The sequence below is a fragment of the Elgaria multicarinata genome, chromosome 6 (assembly GCF_023053635.1).
Source record: "Elgaria multicarinata webbii isolate HBS135686 ecotype San Diego chromosome 6, rElgMul1.1.pri, whole genome shotgun sequence".
Lineage (NCBI taxonomy): Eukaryota > Metazoa > Chordata > Lepidosauria > Squamata > Anguidae > Elgaria > Elgaria multicarinata.
In genome coordinates, this window is record NC_086176.1 from 103363184 (window position 1) to 103380685 (window position 17502).

The 17502-nt window shown below is 45.1% G+C and overlaps 1 protein-coding gene across 1 annotated transcript in view; it reads left to right on the forward strand.

Moving 5' to 3' along the window:
* Window positions 1–2237: 2237 nt before the first annotated feature.
* NARS1 (asparaginyl-tRNA synthetase 1) overlaps window positions 2238–17502 on the forward strand; it is a 35967-nt gene continuing 20702 nt past the window's right edge. The window contains exons 1-5 of the mRNA XM_063128212.1: window positions 2238–2461; window positions 5163–5245; window positions 5699–5764; window positions 11691–11783; window positions 13829–13918. Of these exons, the coding sequence (XP_062984282.1) occupies window positions 2419–2461; window positions 5163–5245; window positions 5699–5764; window positions 11691–11783; window positions 13829–13918 (375 nt within the window). The 5' untranslated portion in view covers window positions 2238–2418. The remainder of the gene's footprint in view (window positions 2462–5162; window positions 5246–5698; window positions 5765–11690; window positions 11784–13828; window positions 13919–17502) is intronic.

Consider the following 17502-nt stretch of genomic DNA (forward strand, 5'->3'; position numbering starts at 1 on the left):
ATCTAAGGCTGCTATCCTAGTATTTATTTATATAGCACCACTGATGTACATGGTGCTGTACATAGTAAAACAATAAAATAGCAACACCCTGCCACATAGGCTTACATTCTAATAAAATCATAATAAAAAAATAAGAAGGGGAAGAGAATGCACCAAACGGGCAGAGGGTAGAGTAAAAACTAACACCTTAGATCAAAACCAAGTTCTAAAAGCTTTAGGGAAAAAAAGTTTTCAACTGAGCTTTAAAAACTACAATTGAACTTGTGGTCTGCAAATGCTCTGGAAGAAAATTCCAGGCATGGGGACAGCGAGAGAAAATGGATGAAGACAAGCAAGAGAAGTAGAGACCCTTGGGCGGGTAAGAAACATAACATTCGATGAGCGAAGAGCAGGGACAGGGCAATAATGTGAAATAAGAAAAGAAAGACAGGAAGGAGCTAGACTGAGACAAGCTTTGAAAGTCAACAGGAGAAGCTTATATTGGATTCTGAGGTGAATGGGAAGCCAATGAAGGGATTTCAGGAGTGGAGTGACATGATCAAAGCGATGAGCCAAGAAGTTGTTCTTAGCAGCAGAATGATGAATAGAGACCAATGAACTAACGTGTGAGGAAGGCAGTCCAGTCAAGAGAAGGTTACAATAGTTCAGTTGAGAAATAACCAAAGCGTGAACAAGAGTCCTATGTACATTTAGACAGAAAAGAAGTCCTACAAGTCCCAACATACCCCAGTCAGCCATGCTGGCTAAGAAATGCTGGAACTGTAAACTACCACCCACCCACCCCGGCATCTAAACATACACAGGCTGGCACCCTGACGCTACAATCCTGTACCCAAGCCTTTTCCAACCTGGTCCCTTCCAGATGTGTTAGATCAAAGCTCCCACCATGGCTAGCTGGTGGACGCTGGGAATTGTATTCAATATATCTGGAGGGGACCAGGTTGAAGAAATTTCCCACCCAGTGGTTAAACCCTAATGAATATACATTGAGAGGGTCGGATTAAGACATGCTTAGGCCCTAAGGCATGCTAAAATTCAGAGGCTCTGTACCATAAAAATAAAGGGGGGAAGTGTATTTCATTATAAGAGAAAGGGCAATGAAATGGAACATCCCAGTGTTAGGGGTGTTAGTAAGTTGAGTTGGACTTTTTTAAAGCTATCTCTAGACTGTGCTTATTGTCTCTGATACCAAGTGCTGTGTTGCCACACTTTCTCTATCTAAAGCAACTCTGCTGTAAGTCACACCAGACTTCCCAACATATTTTAAACCAAACCATTTCAGTTACAATGCATCTTGGTTATCTCCGACATATTTAGGGGCCCTTCATCATGGCCCTATGCCATGGCTCACTTGGCTTGTTCCTAAATCCGTCACCGTACAGTGAGCTTGACCTCGGGTAGCACCCTGTGGAGCGGGATTGCACCTCTAAAGCAACACAAGATGGAAACAAAGAAGCCCTGCTGTTTTAAATCTGTTGTTGCATTCTAAATATCTGCATTGCTGCTGTTTTATTTTGCTTTGTACTTTTATACTGTAGTTTTACATATTATATTGCATGTTAAGAACATAAGAAGTTGCCATGCTGGATCAGACCAGGAATCCATCATTCTGTTCACAGTGGCCAACCAGCCCTTGGTCAGGGACCAGTGTGCTATTATATCACTAAGATCTCAGGGCGGCATACAGATAAAAACATACAGTATAAAACAAAATACACGGTTAAAAACAAATTAAACTATGATCCAAGTTAAAACAATATATAATTTAAAAGCAATAGATATAATGCCAGCATGGCACTTCTTTATGTCCTTATGGTACAACAACACCCTCCCACCCATGTTCCTCAGGCTTACTGCCTCGAATACTGGAGATAGCACACAACCATCAGGGCTAATAGCCATAGATAGCCTTCATCTCCAGGAATTTATCAAACCCCCTTTTAAACCCATCCAAATTGGTGGCCATCACTACTTGGCGATGGGTGATGGATTTTGTGGCTTTTAATGGTTGCGAACTGCCCAGAGAGCTTCAGCTATTGGGCAGGTCAGCAATGTAATTAATTAATTAATATTTGTGGAACTGAGAGTCCTAGGGGCGGGGGAGGAAGGCAGGGGACACCTGCTCAGCATTGCCCTTTCTCTTTCCAAGAATCGTGGAGCGAGGTGCTGGGCGAAATCTCTGACGACGCTTCTCTCCGCCCCTGTGCGCTGCCGCTGCGTGTGGAGTGGGCGGCCCGGGCCGGCCGTGCAGCAACGAGGCTCGCTTTGCGGCAGCGTGAGCCTGATGCAATCCGGCTATTGGGAGGCGCAATTGCCGGAAAGCCCAGCAAAGGAAAAGCAAAAGCAGCAGCGACTCCTCGTCTCGCCTCGCCTGCTGCTGGTGTTGCTTCGGCGTGGCCCCTTCTACCAAGAGCAGCGATGTCTGGCGTGATCATCGAGAAGGCGGGCAGCCTGAGCCTGGGTGAGTTTGGCCAGGGCGAGGGCGCCTCGGGGGCCCCGGTCTTCGGCTCCCTGGGGACATCTGGGCACGGAAAATTGGGGCGTTCTTGTTGGACCGGAGGGCTTTAGAGCTGATGCATGGTCAGGGGAGAAAGGATCGAGTGATATCATCATCAACATCATCCCAGGCCATAGTTAGACCTAAGGTTTATCCCTGGATCGTCCAGGGGTCAAACCTGTTCATCTAGGTGACACACAGGGGATCCAGTGCTCAGGCAGGGGCGAACCCTGGATGATCCCAGGATAAACCTTAGGTCTAGCTGTGGCCCCCGTTTTCTCTTTTGCAATGTAATCCAAAAGAGGGCTTGGTTTTGTGATGGATCCGGGCCCTGGTCTCCACGCACGCCCTGATCCACTGCATGCATGCAAGAATCAATGAATCCTATCCAATTGCCGAGCTGCATACCCACCACCATCTTTTGAGTGCAGGTTCTCTAGCTATTTCAGGCTTCCCTTTAACGAAAAGCAACAGAAGGCTCCCTTGGTAGCGGTTGCTGGGAATATAATCGCCGGCCGGATCCGCCCTCCGTCTCTGAGATCCCCTGGTAAATCTGCTTGGAACGAGGCGCTGGATCGTGTAGGGCTGCGGGGGGGTGGGGGGGAAGGAATCTATGGGGCGGGACCACCCCTGCCCGGCCTCCATTTTCTCTGCCGGCTTCAGCATCGCTTCCGTGTTCCTTCCACTTCAGGGAATCACTGCAAAAGGATATTTATTTGCTTGTTTGTTGCCATAAGTCGCTGTTAGAAAAGTGGCTGGCAGCAGTGTGTTCAGAAATGTAGCGGGATTGATCCGCTTCGTTCAAACGGGGGTGGAAATATAAGGTGGGATCCATCCCAGCTGCCAGATGTTGGCGCTTTGAAAGCATTCCCTCTATTTCGGATGCTCAGGCGGAGAGAGGCGACGCTAATGTAGCCCAAATGGCACCACCTGCACAGAAGAGAGAGGTTTTGGCAGGCTTGGGTACTAGTACTGAGGTTTGCAAAACTATGAATACATTTTTAGGTGGAAACAAATCCTGACATGGGACGGAGGGGGAACTCTCTCACAAAACAGCACAAATAGAGGGAATGATGCGGAGACCTATTTCAAAGCGTCAACATATAGCAGCCAGGATGGATCCCACCTTCCATTTCCATCCCCGTCTGAATGAAGCGGATCAATCCCACTACATTTCTCAACTCATTGCTACCAGCCACTGAGCATGCTCAGCGAAGATAGAGTGCTGACTGATAGTAGGGGGTGGTGTGGTGGTGGCATAGATTGACTGGAATACTAACGACAGTGCTCCACGCTGCAGCATTTTGTTGCAGGTGGTACTTGTCATTCTTCTAACAGCCCCGTGGGTGATCTTTTGCTGAGAGGCGCTGCTGCTGCACACCCCTAAGCTAGGGTGACCATATGAAAAGGAGGACAGGGCTCCTGTCTCTTTAACAGCTGTGTAGAGAAGGGAATTTCAGCAGGTGTCATTTGTATGCATGCAGCACCTGGTGAAATCCCCTCTTCATCACAGTTAAAGCTGCAGGTGTCCTGCCCTCTTTTAATTCGGGTCACTCTAGTATAGCTCCTGCAGCTTTAACTGTTGTGATGAAGAGGAAATTTCACCAGGTGCTGCATGCATACAAATGACACCTGCTGAAATTCCCTTCTCTATGCAACTGTTAAAGAAACAGGGGCCCTGTCCTCCTTTTCATGCGGTCACCCTACCTAAGCCTCCAACATAGCATGGGAAGTGAGGGCCTCAGGCAGTGGCGGGGCAGCTGTGGCTCTTCAGATGTTGTTGGACCTTGAAGAGGACAGCTGGGCTTGATGAGCAAATTGTCTTTTGCATAAGCTTTTCTGCCATGGCTGATATCCCTGTTAAACTCTGAAAGCCATGCTTGAATGAGTGAAGAAACTATTCTTGTGGGAGTAGAGATTTAGAGGCTTGGAGGGGAAACCTGAGAAAAAATAGAGGAAAACTACAGGGATGATATTATTATTATTATTATTATTATTATTATTATTATTATTATTATTATTATTATTGTGTTCCTCCCCCTTCCAGATTTTTGGACAATTTGAGGGGAAATTATTCTCCCTCTCCCTCAGTTTTTCCAGATTGCTATGCAGGACTGTACAAACAACCCCAGTTTGTACAGAGGCCTACACAGATCACGATGAACCTAGCCGTCATGGCTGGCAGTCCATGAGGAACTCAGTAGACCTCCTGTTGCTTGCCTTGACTACAGAAGCCGGAGAAGCCAATAAGCCAAAATACACAGATTGGTTTGGGCGGGTCATAGTTTGAACTGGCCTGCCTGAGGACACATGAACATTTCCCTCAAGTGACATGTGATAGGTGCCTAAACTGACTATTTTTTTTACACTTGTGACATTGCAATCCTCCCATCTACCTGGAACTCAGTCCCATGGAGTTCAGTGAGAGTTACTCCCAAGTAGGGATTGTGCGGGAAGGCGGAATTTGGGCATCCCACTAAACCATGATTAAGGGAGCTTGAGCATGGCTTGGAGCAGATATGTTGAATTCCAACTCCCATCAGTCCAAGCCATCATGACCAATGGAATGATAGGAGCTGCAATTTAACACGCCAGGAGGTTGGCAGAGTGTGTGTACGCGTGCTCTGTGTGCAATAAAGGCTAATGACTCTGTATGCTTTTACAGGAGAGGTCTACGTCTCTGATCGAGAAGGATGTGATGATACAGGAGATGGGACGCAGGCGAAGCCTTTCAAAACTCCTTTGCAGGTACCTTTCGTTGGCCTGGATTTTTCATGTTGGACTCAACACTGCTTCCAGACAAGGCTGTTATGGCAGCTGGGCAAAGTTGGCACGGTGGGAGGTCACAGGGTTTGGCACAATGTCCGTGATTGCCTGGTTCACACATGATGTTTCTCCACTTGAGTGTTGTGCCAGAGGGCCGTCAGGGCTGCTTGCCGAGTGCAAATGAGCTATTGTGTGATCCCAAGTCTTAGGTTATCATAATCGCTGATTTAGGAGATTTGTGTCGGTCCTTAATATTTTAAGACTACACGAAAACTGAAGGTAGCTGTGTTGGCCAAAAGAAAAATGCTAAAATTCATATTACTGCAATACCTCTATTAGGCCAACTCAGGTCATAAAATACTGTGCAAATTTTGGACTAGTTGTCTTCTTTTTTAAAAAAAAAAACCTATTTTTTATCCTTTGCTTGTTTTTAAGGCTTTGCTGTCTGTTGGAAAGGAACCGTTTCCCACTATCTACGTGGACTCGCAAAAGGAAGACCAGGTATTGCGTAAAACGAATAAATGCTTCTGTCTTTTCCACAGTGCAAGGGTTTATTTTGATTGGCCATCAGGGATGACCAATTCTGCCCACAATGCATAATCTGTTTATGGAATTGACGGGATGTGGTGATGGCCACCAGTTTAGATGGTTTCAAAATGGGATTAGACACATTCATGGAAGACCAGCCTTATCAATGGTTATTACTAGGGATGTGCTCCGCTCCGATTAGGAGCGTAGAAGCAGTAGCGGATTGGCCTGCTCCGCCTTACCCAGAGGCGGAGTAGGAGCGGACCGCGGACCCCCTAGAAGCAAGGCGAAGAGAAGCGACCATTTTTCGGAGCTCCGAGTTCAGTCGGAGCGCTCCGGTCGCCATCTTGAAAACATTTCGCCATAGGATTGCATTGCGGCAAATAATCGCGCATAACTACGTTGTTTTTGAAGCTATCGTTCTGGAAATTCTTGTGCACAGAGAGTCGTGGATGGGGGTCATTTTGAGACCACTCTCACCTCTCTGCGTGCTGTGGTTCACGTGCAATATTTTTTTAAAAATCGGGTCAACCGCGGGGCTCAAACTGCGTTTCGGCTTTTCGCCCATAGGATTGCATTGAGGGAAAGAATCGGGGATAACTGGGGGGGGGTTTAAGCTATCGTTCTGAAAATTCTTGTGCACAGAGAGTCGTGGATGGGGGTCATTTTGAGACCACTCTCAACTTTCTGCGTGCTGTGGTTCACGTGCAATATTTTTTTAAAAATCGGGTCAACCGCAGGGCTCAAACGGCGTTTCGGCTTTTCGCCCATAGGATTGCATTGAGGGAAAGAATCGGGGATAACTGGGGGGGGGTTTAAGCTATCGTTCTGAAAATTCTTGTGCACAGAGAGTCGTGGATGGGGGTCATTTTGAGACCACTCTCAACTTTCTGCGTGCTGTGGTTCACGTGCAATATTTTTTTAAAAATCGGGGTTTGGGTTTTTTTTTTTTATTATTATTATTATTTTGGAAGCGATGACAGGCACATTCAACTCCCAATCCTGATGAGAATTCATCTCCTCAGAAAGCATCCTCCTCCAATCCCAGCGTTGGAGGGGGGACTAAGGCAGACCCACCCTGAGAACTTTCTGTTTTGTGTCTCTTTGTGGGTTGGCGTTCGTGGAGGGAACACTTACTTAGCTAGTGCTCCTGCTTTGGAGATAGATTAATTTAATATAGGTTTAGTTTGGCGCGTGTGTGTGTTTGTTTGCTTCTTTCTGACTTGTAGCTTAGTTTGCCCTGTGTTTTCCCCTTACTTTGATTTAATATAAACTTTATTTTTGAATTTTGGAGTGTGTGGTTGGGTTGGTTGCCCCCCCCTTCCCTGTATTAAAGCCTGACTGTTCTGCTTTTGTGAAAGCTTTCTTTTGAAAGCATACACACACTTTTTGTCCCATTTCCCTACATTTATATTCTTAAACATATTTTATTATATTCTTTCACATAGTCCATTAGTATATATTCTCATACATATTATATTAGTATTCATATTTTGTTCTTCTTATAGTAGTGGTTGGTTCTTTTTCCCCCTCCCCTCTCTTAAATCCTGATTGTGTTTCCTTCTATCTTCTATATACCAAATATACCAAAAAAATTGGATTCTCTTTTTCTTCTCTGTGTAACTTCGACGGAGTGGGCTGCTTTTGTCAAGTTCAACAGGCAGCCACAGATTGAGCATTTTGGGGAAAGCATACGCACACCATTTCCCTATTCTTAAACATATTATTATTATATTCTTTGACATAGTCTTAGTAGTCTATTAGTATACATTCTCATACATATTAGTAGTAGTATTCATATTTTGTTCTTCTTATAGTAGTGGTTGTCCCATTTCTTGTCCCATTTCCCTACATTTATTAGTAATATTCTAAAACATATTATTATATTCTTGTAGATATTCTTAGTAGTATATTCTCATACATATTAGTAGTAGTATATTTTATTGTTCTTGTCCCATTTCCCTACATTTAAACATATTATATTCTTCTTATACATATTCTTAGTAGTACCTTATACATAGTATTAGTAGTATTAATATTTTGTTAGTCATCATGAAAAGAGAAAGCAGGCGTGCTGAAAGCAGCAAGGCTCAGTCTGCCAGCAGGGCTTCCTCTCCTCCTGTGAAACTCAAACGGGCAACTCCTTGGCTGACTGCTCCAAAACAGAAGCAGGACAAGCAGCAGGCAGAGCCACTCTCTTCTGCAACTTGTGCCCGGCGTTCTCTTTTTGAGGGTGGGAATGGGAAAAGTGCCCGTTTGCAAGAGGCACGTGGCAGCAGTGCCATTAGAGGAGGAGGAGTATCCCCAACTCCTTCATTCTCCTTTCAGCCCACGAGCCCGCTGATGGACCTAGACGAGGTCCTCAGCACAGTGGAGGGGGGGGAGGAGGAGGAGGCGGTGGGCCTCCAGGATGTGGGGGCTGAGGAGGAGCAGCAGCAGGCCGAGGCTCTCTCCCCAGTCTCATCCCACACCCCTGTTTCTGTGGCAACACCAGAGAGCTCAGGCGGGCAATTGGTGGTGTCACCACAGAAACGAAAGACAAGCATCGTGTGGGACCACTTTGAGTTGGGAGCGGATCCCCGCTTTGCTGTCTGTCGCCACTGCAAACTCAGCCTAAGCAGGGGTTCATCGACAGGGCATTATGGAACCAGCAGCATGAAGATGCATCTTCATAGGCAGCACCAGGCGATCTTGCTGGGGAAAGAGGCGGGCAAGGCGACTGGTTCCAGGGGAAAGCCGAAGGCTGCTGCTGGCACTGCCACTCTAAGCTCTCCATCTCCCATCCCCACAAGGGTTAGGCAGGCAACCCTGCAGGACATGGGGTGGGGGAAGTATTGACCCACAAGATGGCGTTTTCCAATGCCCACCCAGGGTGCTACTGTGTTGGGGCATCTGCCGGGACTGACTCCTCCCCAATACTAGATCTATGACATGTCACTCTGCCTGCCCCTCTGCTAGCCTGTCCTCCTCGGTGACCGACTCGCTGGGATGGTTTGCGTTTGCAATGCGTGACTAACTGCAATGCTGGCTTAGAAACCAGCCATCACTTCCTTGTGCCCCCAGAAATGCCCGCAGCCTGCCTGCCTGCCTGCCCGCCTCCCCCGGGGTGCTGCTGTGGTGGGGCATCTGCCAGGACTGACTCCTCGCCTACTCTGCCTGCCTCTCTGCCCGCCTGGTGCCTGGTTTGCTCCCAATCGTCCTCCTCTGTGCCCCTCAAGGCGTAACTGCTGGCTTAGAAAGAAACAACCAGCCATCTTTGCCTCACTTTGCGCCCACTTATGGGTTGGTTTGCTATGCGTTAGTGCTCAAGCCATCCTTGCGGCACTACAATGCATGCTGCCTGCCTGCTTTCCATTGATGGTGCTATATAAATAAATAATAATAATAATAATAATTCTCCCCTTCCCGCCTTGCAGCGATGGTGTATGTGTCTTGCTTTGACTCAGGGGAGAAGTCCTTCCTGCGCTCACTTAGACTTTATCAAATTCAATAATCCCTTTTTCAAATGTGCCAGAAGATTTAGGGTTATCTCGTGGCATGTTGGGATTGCCTTGGAACTGGCCCCATTGAGCTGTCTGCAATTGCAACTTTAAATCCCTGACATACTGGAGTGTTCAAATTTCAAAAGTTCCCCTAACATCAGGGGATGATGGGATTGCCTTGAAACTTGGTGTCCATGGGGACACATGGGTAAGCTGTCATGGGACCAAAGGATAGGTTTCTAACGTGCAAATTGACGTAGTTGTAGAATGGGACTTGATTTGGGGTGAGTTAAAAAGTTTAAGCCGCGCCAAAAATCAGGGGATGATGGGATTTGCTTGCAACTTGGCGTGCATGTGGACACATGGATAAGCTCTCCTGGTGCCGAGTTTGAGGTTTCTAACATGCAAATTGACGGAGCTATCCCAAGGGGTGTGAATGGGGTGCCCGATTTTCATAAATTCCCCAAAAATCAGGGGATGATGGGATTGCCTTGAAACTTGGCGTGCATGTGGACACGTGGATAAGCTATCATGGTGCTGAGTTTGAGGTTTCTAACGTGCAAATTGACGTAGTTGTAGAATGGGACAATTTGGGGTGAGTTAAGCCATGCCAAAAATCAGGGGATGATGGGATTTGCTTGCAACTTGGCGTGCATGTGGACACATGGATAAGCTCTCCTGGTGCCGAGTTTGAGGTTTCTAACATGCAAATTGACGGAGCTATCCCAAGGGGTGTGAATGGGGTGCCCGATTTTCATAAATTCCCCAAAAATCAGGGGATGATGGGATTGCCTTGAAACTTGGCGTGCATGTGGACACGTGGATAAGCTATCATGGTGCTGAGTTTGAGGTTTCTAACGTGCAAATTGACGGAGCTATCTAAAGGGGTGTGAATTAGGGTTATGGGAGGTGCGTTAGAGGGTAGAGCCGCGCCAAAAATCAGGGGATGATGGGATTTGCTTGCAACTTGGCGTGCATGTGGACACATGGATAAGCTGCCCTGGTGCCGAGTTTGAGGTTTGTAACATGCAAATTGACGGAGCTATCCCAAGGGGTGTGAATGGGGTGCCCGATTTTCAAAAATTCGCCAAAAATCAGGGGATGATGGGATTGCCTTGAAACTTGGCGTGTGTGTGTATACGCCCATGAGGTGTCATGGTGCCAAACGTGAGGTTTCTAACTTCAACGGAAAAAAAGTTGTTTACTTTTTTAGCTTTCAATGCAAGCCTATGGGGGGGCAAAAACGGAGCTCCGGATCCGATCCGGAGCTCCGAGCGGAGCGGAGCGGAAGTGGGCGGAGCGGGGGCGGGGCGGAGCGACCCGCTCCGAAAAATGGCGGATCTGCAAGTGAAGCGGAGCGGGGGGTCCGTGCACACCCCTAGTTATTACTTGCAAGGAATAGTGGGATCTGCAACTAGAAATGTGAAGGCCCGGAAAAATTCAGGAAAAAAACCGTGGGGGTGGGTGGGTTTCCGAAGCCTTTTTTGTTTTCCCACCCAAAAAATGGATTATGGAATGTTTTATTTTAGCGTGATGAATAAAATGTTTAAGACATAATTAATTTTCTTTGTTACTAATGTTGATGGTTTCTTCTGTTTGATTTTTTTTAAAAAAATTGCCTGCTCCTCATAAACTGGCAAAACCAAAGAGGTTCCTTACAGTTCAGGAGCTTGTAGCTCCATTTGTTACCAAAAGAAGTAAAAATTTAAAAAAGTAATTTCAATTTGTAATAATTGTTTGAATAGACTCTACTTTTAATATACCAAATGTGATAATTTTATGCCAAACCAACTTTTACATAATTACATTTTATGTTCCCAAAGTAACAAACTGACTTTCGATCTGTAAAAAGTGCTAATATTTCCTTTTTTTCAATTTTCCCAAAAATTTCCATTTCCCCCCCAAAAAAGTCAATCAAACAAAAAACAACGGGATTCAAAATGGATTCAAAATTTCCAGAAATTTTACATCTCTACCTGCAACCAAGTGTTGCAGTCTAGACTTCTCCTGTTCACTGTTCCAGTCAATCTTCCATGCCCTCTTTTAGGACATTCCATGTTGTTCCTCCCTAGTCCCTACTTCTCCCCATTAGTTTTTACCCCCTAAAGTTTTTTTTTAATATTTCTACAAGCTTTGGGGTTCCCCCAAGCCTGCTGCCGCCCCTCTTATCCTTTGGTGGTGCTGTTTTGGTGACATAAAGATCCTCACAACTCGAACGTTGGAAATACAGGTTATAAGGAACTCAGAGGCAGTATGCAACTACATACCAGCTGCAGGGAAATAACAGCAGAAATGGGCTTTCTCGCTTTCCAGGGGCATCTGGCTGGCCACAGTTAAAAAACAGATGTTGAATCCGATAGATCTTGCTTTCATTAGAAAGCAATCATGTCACCCTTCCTTCCTTTTCATCTACCTAGAGATGGGATACTATTTCCAAGACTCAGTTCAAGAACGTCAGGAAACTGTGGCAGAGGGAGCAACAGAAAAGTGAAGCCAGAGAAAAGAAAGAGGTAGGTTAGGAAACGTGGTTTTTCCTTTCTTGCACCATGTTCATGGTGAGTCAGAACATGTCTTCCTTCTCATTTTGTCCTTGCAGTAATCCTGAGTGAAAGAGAGGACGGATAGACAAATTGGCCCCCCAAACTATTCCGATGAGCAGAGATTTGAATCTGTGTCTTCCCCGGGTTAGTTCACACATGGGCGTTTGCCCTCTGGCGACTATGGCATCAAATGATGGCTTGGATGTGTGAATAAGCCATTGGCAGCTAGATCCCAAAGGCACAGGGAGAATGTTCATTCTACCTCTCATCACAGTGCTCCTTGCTGGAGCAAGTTGACGTGTTCACTTGCGAGTCGTTGGCTGACGTTTGAGTGAACCGGGTGGACCCTGCGTCCAAACCTGTTGTATCTGCTGCACCACTTTGACACTCTTCTTTTTTTAATTGGCTGGTCCAGGAAGAGTTTGCTCTTTTCTTCAGCTGTGCTGTTGCCATCCAAATGGTTGAGTTGATCTGTCAGTTTAGGTCAGCCCTTAAAATGTTTTACAGCCTTGCATCTGCCTCACAGAGGCAGTGGTCACCATCCCAGACACTGGCAGTTGAGGTTTCTCTCTCTCTCTGGGGAGTCATCAGAGAGGGATACAGCAACAGCTATGAACCTCAATGGGCCCATTCAGAAGACACCTTAAACCATGGCTTTAACCACGGTGGTTAAGCCAGGAAACCAGGCCGTGTTCAGAAGACACCTTAAACCATGGCTTCTGAACAAAGCTTTTTTGCTTTATTCACCGTGGTTAAAGTCGTGGTTTAAGGTGTCTTCTGAACACAGCCCAGCTTTCTGGCTTAACCGCTGTGGTTAAAGCCATGGTTTAAGGTTCTCTTCTGAATGGGGCCAATGTAAGCAACTGTAAATGGATGCACTTTGCGGCAAAAAAATCCCAACTTCAAATATAACCTGATGGGATCTGAGCTCATGGTGATCAACCAAGAAAGAGACAGCCCAGTGTGCAGCTGCTGTAATAAAAAAAAAGCAAACTCTATGTTAGGCATTATTTGAAAAGGAATTGAGAATAAAACTGCCAATGCCATACTTCGTACAAATCTATGGTGTATCACACTTAGAATACTATCTACTGTTCTGGTCGCCATGCCTGAGAAAGCTATTGTAGAGCGTGAAAAGGTGCAGAAAAGGGCAAGTAAAATGATCAAGGGGCTGAAGCATCTCCTCTATGAGAGAAGGTTACATCAACTGGGATTGTTTAGCTTGGGGGAAAAAGGAGTGTAAAGGAAGACATGGTACATAATTATGCATGGTGTGGAGAAAGTGGATAGAGTGTCATTTTTTCTCACTCTCTCATAATATTAGACCCTGGGGTCATCCCATGAAGCTGATTGGTGGGAGATTCAGCACAAGTAAAAGAAAGGACTTCTTTTATTTATTTATTTATTTATTTATTTATTTATTTATTTATTTTATATACCGCCCCATAGCCGAAGCTCTCTGGGTGGTTTTTAGCCCATAGTTAAACTATGGAATTTGCTATCACAAGACATAGCAAATGACCACCAATTTGGATGACTTTAAAAGGGGGTTGGATAAATTCCTGGAGGAGAAGGCTATCAGTGGCTACTAGTCCTGATGGTTGTGTGCAGCCTTCAGTATCAGAGGCAGTAAGCCTGTATACACCAGTTGCTGGGGAACATGGGTGGGAGGCTGGTGTTGCTCTTGGGTCAAGCTTGTGGGTTCCTGGTCAACAGCTGTTTGGCCACTGTGTGCACAGAATGCTGGAGTAGATGGACCCAGGGTTTGATTCAGCATGGCTCTTCGTATGTTCAAACTGGGGGCTTGAAACCCCATCATGGTGTATTATGGGACGTGGCACTCCAGATGTTGTTGGACTGCAGACACCCATTAGCTCTTGCCATCATGGCTGGTAGTGAGGAAGCTGCAGTCCAGCCGCGTCTGGAGAGCCACACTTTCCCCATCCCTGGTGTAATAGATGGAGTGTTAGGTTTGGACCGCCTACTCTTTAAACTTAAAAATCAACAACCCACAGGCTGAAGACCTGTTGCGTCGTGAGAAGAACTTGGAGGAAGCAAAGAAGATTGTCATTAAGAAAGATCCGAGTCTCCCAGAGCCCAAATGTGTGAGTAAAATACTTGAAAAGGCATCCTAAATATCAACCAGCTGTTCTATACCTTAAGGATTATATACAAAGATGTCCTTCTGCTGGTGGAAAGGACACTGCTGGCAAAGGGACCTTCCAAAGCAGATTTGGGGAGCATGTGGGAGTTGGGGAGGAGGGGAAGGAAAACCATGGTTGTGTGACTGGATGTCTGCATGCTTCTAAGGGTTGATGATTCTGTATTATGTTGAGACAACCCAGATGTATTCTGAAGGGCTGTAACTCAGAGCACATGCTGGGCGTGCAGAAGGTCCCAGGTTCAATCCCGGGCTTCTTGAGATAGGGCAAGGAAAGAATCCTGCCTGAAACCCTGGAGAGCAGCTGCCAGTCAGTGTTGACAATACTGGGCTAGATGGACTAATGGTCTGACCAAGTATAAAGCAGCTTTCCATGTTCCTATGAGAGGGGAATGTGTGGTCCTTCAGATGATGATCAACTACCACTCTAGCCAGCGTAGACAATTGTGAGGGTTGCAGTCCTACATCTGGAGGACCATGCAGTCCCCACCTCTTGCATTTCAAGATCCATAGTGTGGGTTCTCTCTCTCTCTTTAAAAAAGAGAGACCATGGGCTCATCTACACCAAGCAGGATATTCCACCATGAAAGCGGTATATAAAATGCAGGAGCCACACTACTGCTTTATAGCAATAATGAAGTGCTCTGCAGGATCTACACTACCGCTTTATAGTGGTACTGAAGTAGGATATTGCACTATGAAAGCGGTATATGGTATGTGTCAATGGGCCCCAGCAGTTGTCAGTGCACTTCAATACCGCTATAAAGCAGTAGTGTGCTTCCTGCCATTTATTTATTTATTACATTTTTATACCGCCCAATAGCCAAAGCTCTCTGGGCAGTTCACAACCAACAGGTTAAAAGCACAAATACAAAAAATACAGTATAAAAAGCACAACCAGGATAAAACCACGCAGCAAAATTGATATAAGATTAAAATACAAAGTTAGAACAGTAAAATTTAAATTTAAGTTAAAATTAAGTGTTAAAATATTGAGAGAATAAAAAGGTCTTCAGCTGGCGACGAAAGGAGTACAGTGTAGGCGCCAGGCAGACCTTTCTAGGGAGCTCATTCCACAGCCGGTTTCATACTGCTTTCATAGTGGAATATCCTGCTAGGTATAGATGAACCATTAGAAATCCAGCTTTTTCTAAGCTGAAACTGTAGCGTTATCCTGGTAGACTTGCTTCTGGATTCATGCTTGCCATCTCCAGTGCAGATTAAAATCTCTACTTCGTTCCTAAGCTTGCACTGAAAGAGTGGAGGAAAATCTTAACAGGGTTGTAGGACTAGCCGGTTCCAGCATAATCCTAGGTGCGTTTTTTGGGAATTCTGTCCATCTTTTCGGTGGGGCTTTCTTCCAAGTCAGTGCGTATAAGATTGCAGCCGCAGGGTGATAGCTGTGTTCCGTGACCTTGCGTGTCTGCCTTTGGACAAGCTGCCAAACCTATCTGGCAGAAATTTCACACTGAGTCAGACCCTTTGGTCTATCTGTTACAGATTTGGCCTTTGTTGAGTATTTTCAGTTTTCAGTTCCGGTGTTTAGGAATTCTTTGGCTGCCAGTTAACTACCCCATAGCTAATTAGTATACTTCAAACAAAGTGTACATCAACAATCGTTTTAGGTGGATTCAATTTTGGTTTTGTACTAACAAGTGTTAGTAAAGGAAAATGTTTTTGATCCATTTTTCATTTTTTTGAGAAATATACTTGTAACATCACATCAAAATACAACTTGCATAAAAAAACATAAAAACTTTTTTTTTGTTCTTAGACTTCTAGTCCTAATTGCTTAAAAAGGAGAGATCTCATTCTAAATAACAAATTCTCTATTCAATACCAAATAGACTGTTCAGCTCACAGGTACCCAGGCCTGGTGAGCTTCTAATAAGAAGCTCCTTCCTTCTAAAATTGGCACATATTTACACCTTTTTTGTGTAGAAATGACTTCAAAGCTAATATTATCTATTGTCCCATGAATTAGGCCTCACCGTCTTCATTATCTCATTGCTATTAAACATTCCTAAGAAGTTAGAATGTATAAAAAAGGCTTGCACGGACACCTTTCAGGCTAGGTAAGGTCCATTTTGATGTATACCTTTGAGAAGATAACGATTACTCAAAATTTACTAATTAAACCTAAGTATGCATTTTTCAAGACATCTGTATATCAGGCTTTTTGATGTGCATAATATTTTTTGTTCATTAATTGATAAGCGAAAACTTTCATTACACTTTTTCACCTGGAGTAACAGTCTACCCAGCTGTTGGTTATTCAAATAACTTTTTGGCTGAAGTGATAAGGCTTTAACTCACCGTTTTCTCTTTGGATACCATCTAGGTCAACTTGACCATTTTTTTTTAATGCCAGTTACCCAGGATTCATTGTGACCCTGTGCTTTCCCTTTGATACAATTGCTACTTTTAACTTCTTTATATTTTCAAATTCTTAATTATGTTTGAACATTTGGCATTTGCATTTTATAATAAGAGAGGTAAGTTAGCATTTTTTTTCTAATTGTCTTCGCAGCAAATCCAATAAAGCAGAATCTGTTATTTCCTAAAATGCAGGACATATCTAGCTCAGTATTTTGTACATCACCTGGCAGGGAGGAGTCTTGCCTAGAAGTACCTGGATATCATAGACTAGTAGAGTTGAATGGGGACTATAAGGCCATTGAGTTCAACTCCCTGATCAGTGCAGGGATCCACTTTAAAGCATACCTGATAGATGGTTGCCCAGCTGCATCTTGAATGCCTCTATAGTGTGGGAGAGCCCACGACCTCCCTAGGTCATTGGTTCTATTGCTGTACTGCTCTAACAGTCAGGAAGGTTTTCCTGATGTCCAGCCAGAATCTGGCTTCCTTTAACTTGAGCCCATTATTCCGTGTCCTGCACTCTGGGCTGATCGAGAAAAGATCCTGGCCCTCCTCTGTGTGACAACCTTTCAAATATTTGAAGTGCACTATCATGTCTCCCCTCAGCCTTCTCTTCTCCAGGCTAAACATGCCCAGTTCTTTCAGTCTCTCCTCATAGGGCTTTGTTTCCAGACCCCTCATCATCCTCGTTGCCCTCCTCTGAACCCCCTCCAGCTTGTTTGCATCCTTCTTGGTGGGGGGACTGAACCATTTGCTTGGGAAGCTAATGTTCTACCACTGAGCTATGGCCCTTTACAAGTCTGGAATACATTTTCTACAACCCAATTTTTCTTTTATATATATATTTGCAGTGTAATGAACACAGCATTATAACATTTGAGGTTTTTGAGGGCCCATAAAATAATAACAACGTGTACATGTGTGACTTGAGCTCGACCGAATGTTATTTAGTACAATACATTTCCAACCTTTGAAACGTGACCCGAAGGGACTGTGCAGAATCCATAAACCAGCCTTCCCCAACCTGGCACCTTCCAGATGTGTTGGACTACATCATCTCATCTGGCTGGAGATGATGGGAGTTGCAGTCTGAGACCTCTGGCAGGTTGGGCAAGGTTGTTGAAAACCATGGCTGGAAAAATATCCATA